We start from the raw sequence: 10,313 nt of genomic DNA on the forward strand, positions 1-10,313 counted from the left end.
CCACAAAGCTTGGAAGCATCCAAAGGTGAGACGGGTTCGGGTACCACTTCAACAGATAAACCAGCATCAAAAAAACAAAAGAGGCAGAAGTTAAACAAGAATCCAGACTTGGGTGATACGCCAAGTACCCGTGAAAGCACACATGAAGGATTAAGTAGAATTAAAGTTCTTGAACCAAAGATGGATGAAATGATTTCAGCTAAAACTGCAACTCCTGATGCAAACATGGTGCCAAAAGAACAAGTTCATACAGAAGCTGTCAGTGGTAGGACGGGGGAGAGTGAAGCGACAAATAATGGTAATGATCCTCCTATGCTCACTAAATCACAAAAAAAAGAATAGGAGAAGAGCCCTCAAGAAAAAGTTGTATGCTAATCTAGGATTTTTAGAAAAAAGAGAAGATGCTGAAAACCATAATAGCATAGGTGCATCTGCAACTGTTGATAACAAGACATCTATGTCAACTCCAGCTGGTACTACAAATCTTAATGGTAAGGTTGAAGTGCAAAAGAAAATGGAAACAAGTTCAGGTACATCTGCAACCGCTGATAACAAGACCTCAATGCCAAGTCCAGCTGGTACTATGAATTTTAATGGTAAGGTTGAAGCTCTCAAGAAAATGGAAACAAGTTCAGGTACATCTGCAACCATTGATAAGAAGGCATCGATGTCATGTCCAGCTTGTACTACAAATCTTATTGGTAAGGGTGAAGTACAAAAGAAACTGGAAACGAGTTCAGGTACAAATGCAACAGATAACACAACATTAAAAAAGAGAATGAGAGAGAAAATAAAGAACAATAATCCAGATCTGGGTAACAATTTAAGTACCTATGAGAGCACACAAGAAGGATTATGTACAACTAAAGTTCTTGAAGTAAAGATTGAGGAAACTGTCTTGGCTAAAACTGCAACTCCTAATGCAAACATGGTGTCAAACGAAGATCATTCAGAAGTTGCCAATGGTAAGATTGGGGAAGGATATAGTACCCATGAGAGCACACAAGAAGTATTACGTACAACAAAAATTCTTGAACCAAAGAGTGCTGAAACTGTCTCGGTTAAACCTGAAACTCCTGATGCAAACATGGCGTCAAAAGAAAAGCATTCAAAAGTTTCCATTGCCAAGACTAGGGAAGGATTAAATACCAGTGAACGCACACAGGAAGGATCAAGTACAACTAAAGTTCTTGAACTAAAGAAGGATGAAACGCTTTCAGCTAAAACTGCACCTCCTAATGCAAACATGGTGTCAAAAGAACAAGTTCATGCAGAAGTTGCCAATGGTAGGACGGTGGAGAGTGAAACGACAGATAATGGTAATAATTCTCCTATGCTCACTAAATCACAAAAAAGGAAAAGGAGAAAAGCCCTCAAGAAACAGCTTGATTCTAATCTAGGATCTATAGAAAAAAGAGAAGATGCTGAAAACCCTCATAGCGTGGGTACATCTGCAACTGTTGATAACAAGACATCAATGTCAAGTCCAGCTGGTACTACAAATTTTAATGGTAATGCTGAAGTACAAAAGAAAATGGAAACAAGTTCAGGAACAAATGCAACAGCTAATACAATATTAAAAAAGATAAAGAGAGAGAACTTGAAGAGCAATGATTCAGATTCGGGTGACAATTTAAGTACCCATGAGAGCACACAAGAAGGATTAAGTACAGCTGAAGTTCTTGAAGTAAAGGGTGATGAAACTGTCTCGGCTATAACTGCAACTATTGATGCAAAGGTGGTGTCAAAAGAAGATCATTCAGAAGTTGCCAAGGGTGAGACTGGGGAGAGTGAAACTACAAATCTTAATGTGAGTGGTAAGGAAAAAAGAAAAAGGAAGAAATCAAAGAACAAGCAGTCAACTTTAGGTGACATTTTGGACCCCTTATACTTGGAAGCTGCTAAACATGATAATCTAGTATCAAATGAGCAAAAGAGGCAGAAAATAAACGATAATTCAGCCTTGGGTGACATTTTGAGTACCTGTGAGAATACAAGTAAAGTTCTGCAAGCAGTTAGTGCTGACGTTATACAAGGAGAAGAGCATATGAAAGATGCTAATGCGAATGATGTAGGAAAAGAGGAAACGGGGGCGAAAGCTCCGGAGAAAAAGCATATTATTCTTGATGTGAATGGGTTACTTGCAGATGTTGTTTCCGACCTACCAGATGATATTATAGCAGATAAATATATTGCCAGACGAGCAAGTACGACTTGGGACAATAATTTAAACGTTAGTTTGTTACAGATAACTGTGAATTCTTGTTTAACAAGTTTTGTTTGCTTGCAGTTTTCAAGAGACCATATGTGCATGAATTTTTGTCTTTTTGTTTTGAGAGATTCCATGTTGGCATTTGGTCTTCAAGATTCATGTATTGTTCATTTATTTTTTCTTATTTACTCTTGTTTCCCTTTGTTTTGCACTCACGCACTTTGTATATGTAGGAGAAATTTGGTCCCGGTGGTTGACTTTCTGTTGGGAGATTTGAAGAAGCAACTGCTTTTTTTGTGGGTGAGTTCTCTCTGAGTTTGTTATGTTTCTTAGAGTTTGGTTATGTTTTTATCTGAGGTGACAATATTGACCATTTAGAGCCAATCTAGGCTGTGTTTTTCACGTTTATCTCAAACAGGTAAGATTAGAAGTTTTAGCTAAAAGGGCAACTTTCTAAATTGCTTTATCTAGAACTTTAGATTGGTATTATAACAGTATTGCCATTTTAATCATAATTCACACATTAGTTATTTATAGGGATTTTTTTGTAAACGATTTGCAAGTTACCCCTACATAAAAGACGAAAACACTTATCTATACAAGTTGTAAAAATAGTGGACTATGCGTTTTTGCGGGCCCCAATCCATCTTGCAATTCTTTCCCGTGTCACTATCTTTGATTTTTTACCGACTCAATTGCGTCTATTGTAAATTGAGCAACCCTAATCTGTAATATGAATACAGGATGGTTGCAAATGCACAGATTCTGGTATTGGAACTCTTGATGTCCAATATAAGAATATAGTTGTTAAAGATCTGAGGAAAATTTGGGACGAAGATGGTCCTGGTAAATCTTGGGTGAAAGGAACTTTTACCGAATCAAATACATTGTTGGTGGATGATTCTCCATACAAGGGATTGCTCAATCCTGTAAGATCATCACCTTATTTCATGCATCAAAATATCAAATACAGATAATGATTTTGTTACCATAAATGAAGTACTCATTTTTTAATTTTTTTATATTGTTAATCTTGCAGAAGTATACAGGAATCTTTCCTGCTGCTTACAGCTACATGCATAGTGATGATAACTTGTTAGGTGAGATTTTTTAATTATATTTAATACATTAAATATATTTACAAAATGTAAAAAAGTGTTGGTGATTCCTCTTGCAGGTCCTAATGGCGAACTGCAAACCTATCTTGAAGGTTTGGCGGCTGCTGATGATGTGAAAACGTATGTAGAACAACACCCATTCGGTCAAGGTGCCATTGATGAACAAAGCCCAGATTGGGTCTTTTACTCGAGCCTTATTAAGCGTTTAAGCAATAAACCCTTTATTGAGCGTTTAGAGAAGGAGAACAGGTGGAAAAGAAAATGCTGCTAACACTCTTAGCTTCTAGAAACACACATAGATCAAGGGTAAGTTTTCTAATACATGTTTATTGAATCTGAAATTTTGATTGTACGGTCGTACCTTATGAGATGAACTTGTTCATGGACCATGGTCTGTGCTATGGAACATGAACACCCAATTTTGTTGTATCGAACCCATTCATTATATTTAGTTATGCTGCCAAACAAATGGCTGAGGATTTTGACTTGTGAAATTTTATAACTCTAATATATGTGATTTCTTTTAGTAACCATGATGTTTGGTTTTAAAAAGCATGGGGCCGCGCTGAGGTGAATCAGCGATAGTGTTTAAAACTGAGGTGTCAAGAACATGAGGCAAAATTTTAGTTTGTTAGTTGTAATAGGTTTCCAGCATCATTTACTCAAAATTTAAATGTAAATAAACGCTATAATTTTATAGTTTGTCAGGTAATTGCATAATGAATCAAGTTCACACTTTTTATAATTTGTCATAAGGCCAAATTCTCAACTTTCTGGTTGAGTTTTATACCATTCAACGTCATTCTTTTAGTTGAATTCCGGAGACCGGAGTCACTAAAACACTCAACACTGTAGCTTTTTCAAGACTTCAATCGTCCATTATGTTGATGCAAACTTAAAATATTAAATATTAAATTCTCTGGCCCAACGAGACTTGAACCAAAGACTCTTCATTCATATTAAATTGAAGTCTTTCGGTGCCTCGCCCTAAGCACTTAGACTAGATATCATTGGCTTGTTACTTTATTCGTTTCCTTCTTTGATACAATAATAAATTTTCTAGTTTAAAATTTTGAACCTATTTGAATATAATTCAACGTTTTTCACAACTACTTTTCATCAGGATCATCATTCAAATCTGGTATGGTTAAGACTTAAGATTATCATTAATTATAAATATGTAAGGGATGTTTGAAACATAATTAGTCCAAATTTCTAAACTAGAACAAAACTACCATGAAGAGGGACGTGCATGCAAGCATGTTACTACCAAAACATGATAAAAATGATCCACTTTTAGGTTATATTTTCCGATTAATATAAGTAAGATAATTGTTTGTGTGTGTTTTTCATTTTGGTGAGTTAATAGTTATGCCACTTCGTTCTTTAGTTCCGCGTCATTCTCAAATTGTAGACATGCATCACAAACAACATGAAAAAAAAAGTGAAGGCCTCACTTAAAAGGCTTTTTTTTGATGAGTGAAATAAGAACCTAAAACTTAACTAAAAATTTAAACTTTCAGTCTTATGAGTTATGACCAATTTCATGTAGCAAGACCAAATAATTTTAAATTTATGATATAAGTTTCTCTTTCTTTACAACCTTAAATTTAATGCAAAGATTATTTTTCAGAATATACTTTAATAAGAAGGACTCTATTTCTATACATTCAATAAAAAACACGAAGCAAATATTAACTGATAAATGCCTAAGCAACTTATATCGTTTAAGAGGTTGCAGCTGTATCAACCGATACAAGAGTAGTTAAGATAAAACTGTGTGTGTAAATTATTTTTCTAACTCCGGGATCATAAGACTAAGTGTAATAGGTGTATGCCCCACTTCACTTCAACATTTCAAGACGTTAAACACCATTACATTCCTCAACAAGGAGGGGGTGCCAAAGGCACCGACACCAGTGAAATGGCGGGCGTGAAGGCAAGGGGAGGTGGGGCCACATATTAATGAAAACATAACAATGTTAGTTAAATCTTTATGCATTCTTGATGAAAATGTTGATGAATGCTCCTCGCATACCTAACAATGACATGAAGGTATTTTTTTCTATTTATGAAAGTCCTTCCACTGTACATATTCTAAAAGTCTAGTTCCTAATAACTATATACAATTTAAAACTATGATTTTGCCAATATTGATAACTGTGAGGATTAAGCAAAGGTAATAAACTTAGGGGTGTTACGGATTCCTTACTTTTACCTTCTTATGACTTTTGGAAAAGTCATAAGTTACAACCTTGTGACTTATGAAACTTTTTCACTCATATGTTAAGCAATACCGAATAACTTTTTAATAAGTTATAAGTTATAGGTAAATTGGATTTTAATAATCTCAACTAACTGTTATTGGCCGATAATAATCCAACTTCGTTTATTACCACTGGTGGTCCAAAATCTAAAAAAATTGGCTCTAAATAGTCCCCCGCTAATAAAATTTTAACGATGTTAAGTTTTTCTCGAATTTCAAACTAATTTTTTAGGGCTTTTGATCGGAAAGATGATACAAGTCGATCGATGTAATGCAACTCGAAACGAAGCTCCAAACAACTTAACTTTTGTAAATTTGAAGTTCAAACACCTGATTTGAAGCACCAATCAAGCCGTTTGAAGAATCATTTCGAGCTATGTTTTTTATTAATCGACTCATATCCTCCTTCCATCAAAAGCCCTATAAAAACAGTTTGAAATTCGAAAATAACTCAACACCAAAGTTTTTTTTTTTAACGACCAGAGCAATTTTTTTAAATTTAATACACTAAACGAGGTTTTGATTATTACCGACAATATTAAGTGTAGAAATCAGAAACTTTGAGGTATGAAATTGTTAATAATTATAAGGGCATCTTTTACATCTGCTGCCGCCGTTGCGCCACCGTGAATACACCAATCAACTCCGCCGAGGATAATAATACGAAGAAATTGAAGTTAGGTATGTATATTCAATATTCGTTAATTCCTATTTATATATATATATATATATATATATATATATATATATATATATATATATATATATAGATCTTAATACTATTGAATATTATTGCCTCAATCGATATAAATATGATAGGTTGGTGTAATATGTACTCTGTAGGTACAAACATGATGATTTGGCACAAATAGATACTAATTTAAGTAGCATTTTTGTATTCTGAAGATTTACAAATTAGTTTAATTTGGTTAACTTTTGCTGTTGGATTTCATAGGCATCACTTGTAACCGAGTGTTTACGGATGGAATGCGATAATGGTAATGATGCTCCTAAGCCACATAAAAAGCATAGGAAGAAATCATTAGAAAAACGAGAACGTGCCGCAACCGTTGATGAGAATCTGTCGAATCTTAATGGGGAGGTTGAAGTACTAAAGAAAGTGGAAACTACTGTTGGTGAAACGAGTTCTGGTGCAAATGTAACAGATAACGCAGCGTTAAAAAAGAGAAAGAGAAAGAAAATGAACAACGGTAATCAAGATGCGAGTGGCATTTTGAGTATTTGTGAGAGCACACAAGAAGGATTGAGTGAAGTTACAACTGATGCAAACATGCTGTCAAAAGAACGAGATTATACGGAAGTTGCCGATGGTAAGGAGGAGAAAAGGGAAAAGAAGCCGGATTCAAAGAATAAACGGCTAACTTTAGCTGAAATTTTGAATCCTCAGCTCTCGGAAAGCTTGGAAGCTGCCATGGGTGAGCCGGGTTCAGGTACTGCTTCAACAGACAATCAAGAATCAAAAAAGCGAAAGAGGCAGAAATTAAATAAAAATCCAGACTCGGGTGATAATGGAAGTAGCCGTGAGAGCACACATGAAGGGTTAAGTACAACTAAAGTTCTTGAAGTAATGCGTGGTGAAGCAGTCTCGGCTAAAGCTGCAACTTCTGATGTAAACGTGGTGTCAAAAGAACAAGATCATACGGAAGTTGCCAATGGTAAGTTGGATGAAAGTGAAACCGCAAATAATGGTAATGATGCTCTTAAGCTCACTAAATTAGAGAAAAAGAATAGAAGAGCCCTCAAGAAAAAGTTGGATGCAAATCTAGGATCTTCCGAGAAAATAGAAGATACTGAAAACCATAATAGCATACCAGAAGCTCAATTCTATTCAAATACTGGCATAGGTACATCTGCAACCGTTTATAACAAGACATCAGTGTCATGTCCCGCTGGTACGTGTGAGATGGGTTCAAGTATGACTACAAATCTTAATGGGGAGGTCGAAGTACAAAAGAAAATGGAATCGAGTTCAGGTACAACTGCAGGACATAATACAGCATTAAAAAAGAGAAAGAGAGGGAAAAGGAAAAATAATCCAGATTTGGGTGGTATTTCAAGTACCCGGGAGAACACACAAGAAGGATTAAGTACAACTAAAGTTCTTGAAGTAAAGAATGATGAAACGGTCTCGGTTAAAACTGCAACTCCTGATGCAAATATGGTGTCAAAAGAACAAGATCAGACAGAAGTAGCCAATGGTAAGAAAAAAAGGAAAAGGAAGCCGAAATCAGAGAACACGCAGCCGACTTTAGGTGAAAATTTGGATCCGATGTACTTACAAAACATGGAAGCTGCTGATATTCCAGATATTCCAGCATTAAAAGAGCAAAAGAGGCAGATAATAAACAATACTCCAGCCTCGGGTGACATTTGTGAGAACACAAGTAAATTTGTAGAAGCAGTTAGTGGTGGAGTGTCACAAGGAGAAACGCATTTGAAAGATGGTATTGGTACGATGAGCTTAACAGCAAGAACCAATCTTAACGTGACCGATGTAAGAAAAGAGGAAACGAAGCCGAAAGGCCCGGTGAAAAAGCTTCTTATTCTTGACGTGAACGGGCTGCTTGCAGATGTTATTTCAGACCGACCAAAGGATGTTGTAGCAGATAAATACATGAACGGACGAGCAAGTAGGAATTAAAAAGTTAACTTCTTGTTACAGATAACTGTGAATTCTTGTATTACAAGTTTCATTTGCTTGCAGTTTTCAAGAGACCATATTTGGATGATTTCTTGCGTTTTTGCTTTGAGAGATTCCATGTTGCCATTTGGTCTTCAAGAACCTGGTATTGTTCGGTTTATTTATTTGCTTACTCTTTTCATTTGCCCACAAGTAATAATTTGTATATGTAGGAAAAAATTAGACCCGCTGGTTTGCTTTCTGTTGAGAGATTTGAGGTGGAAACTGCTTTTTGTGTGGGTGAGTAATAAATATTGTTTGTCAATAATACTTTTATCAGAGGTGACAAATTTGAACCCTTTTAGTTATTGAAATTCAGGATGGATGCCAATGCACAGACTCTGATATTGACACTCTTGAAGTCAAACATAAGCCTATAGTCATGAAGGATCTACGAAAAATTTGGGACGAAGATGGTCCTAACAATAAATGGGTGAAAGGAACTTTCAATGAATCAAATACATTGTTGGTGGATGATTCTCCATACAAGGGATTGCTCAATCCTGTAAGATCATCACCTTTTTCAGCTCATATTTTTATTTCGTGCATCAAAATATCAAATACAAATAATGATTTTGTCACGGTAAATAAAATCTAAGCAGTTAATTAATGCGCAAAAATATCGGATATCGGTCAACGACCAATAACTGAGATATCTGTTATCGCGATGAGATATCGGTAATTTTAATATCATGTAAAATTCATATATATAGCAATTTAACACTAATAATTCAAGAAACTCTCTTACCACTAAGATATTAACCTTTTGCAACTTGCAAAACACTAACAATCATAGTAAGTAGGAACTGATTAAGACTTAAAACACTAACATTGAACACTAAAAATTGATTATTAAGACTTAAAACACTGATATCGGGAATATCGGTGATATATTGGTCAAATATCAGTCCACTATCTGTCAAATATCGGTCAATATCGCCGATATTATTGGTATCGATATTCAAACTGATATTTTGACCGATATTCTACCAAAGGACCGACAATCGAAATATCACCGATATGTCGGTGATATATCGGGTTATCGACTGCATAGAATAAAATCCTCACTTTTGTCTTGTTTTATGTTGTTAATCTTGCAGAAGTATACAGGTATCTTTCCTGCTTCTTACAGCTACAAGAATAGTGATGATAACTTTTTAGGCGAGCTACAGTTTTTTAATCATATTTAATACACTAGATATGTTTATGATGTGTCGATGTTTTAACAAGTGTTGGTGGTTGTTCTTCCAGGTCCTAAAGGTGAACTCCAAACCTTTCTTGAAGGTTTGGCAGCCGTGAATGATGTGAGGACGTATGTAGCGCAACACCCGTTTGGCCAAGGTGCTATTGATGAACAAAACCCACATTGGGAGTTTTACTCTAGTTTTCTCGAGCGATTAAACGATGAAACCTTGATGAAGCGTTTACTGAAGAAGACTCGGTGGAAAAGAAAAAAATGCTGTCATGGTAATCAAAAGCGCAAAAGGCTCCCAGGCAAGGGCCAACGATGGTAAACTGCCTTGCTGCCATCAAGGCGCACCCCAGCGAGATTTCGGCTGGTTTCCTGTCGAAAAACTGCAAATTCTGGTCCATTTTCGTTCTGAACCTGCCTCGGAGAAGATGAAAAATGACTTTGCTGTAAAACTCTTGGCTTCTTGACACACACATATCTAAGATTAACGGTGAGTTTTCTTATGTTTTTTGAATCTGAAATTTTGACTGTACCTTATGAAATGAACTTGTTCACGGACCATGGTTTGCGCTATGGAACTTGAACACCAATTTTGTTGTAGTGTCATTGTCTTTAGTTATGCTGCCAAATGAATGGCTGCAGGGATTTTGACTTGTGATATTTCATAACTCTTATTGTATGTGATTTTGGCTGTAGGGATTTTGACTCGTGCTTTCGTTTTAAGAAGCACGAGGCACCCTTAGGTGATAGGGCTTAAAAACTAAGATGCAAAGCGCACTGCTTTTCATACGTGGGGCGCGATTGCCTTATTTAAACTTTTGCAT

General features: G+C 35.8%; 1 protein-coding gene across 1 annotated transcript; it reads left to right on the forward strand.

Moving 5' to 3' along the window:
• Positions 1–1,333: 1,333 nt before the first annotated feature.
• LOC143593539 (uncharacterized) lies at positions 1,334–9,845 on the forward strand. Its single transcript, XM_077073144.1, has 4 exons — positions 1,334–2,512; positions 2,956–3,141; positions 3,252–3,312; positions 9,549–9,845. Exons 1-4 carry the CDS (start codon positions 1,334–1,336, stop codon positions 9,809–9,811), a joined length of 1,689 nt encoding a protein of 562 aa, XP_076929259.1. The 3' UTR covers positions 9,812–9,845.
• The last annotated feature ends 468 nt before the right edge of the window (positions 9,846–10,313 follow it).

Source organism: Bidens hawaiensis, unplaced genomic scaffold (assembly GCF_021521415.1).
Source record: "Bidens hawaiensis isolate Kalapana, Puna unplaced genomic scaffold, B.hawaiensis_p1.1 tig00042300_1, whole genome shotgun sequence".
Taxonomy (NCBI): Eukaryota; Viridiplantae; Streptophyta; class Magnoliopsida; order Asterales; family Asteraceae; genus Bidens; species Bidens hawaiensis.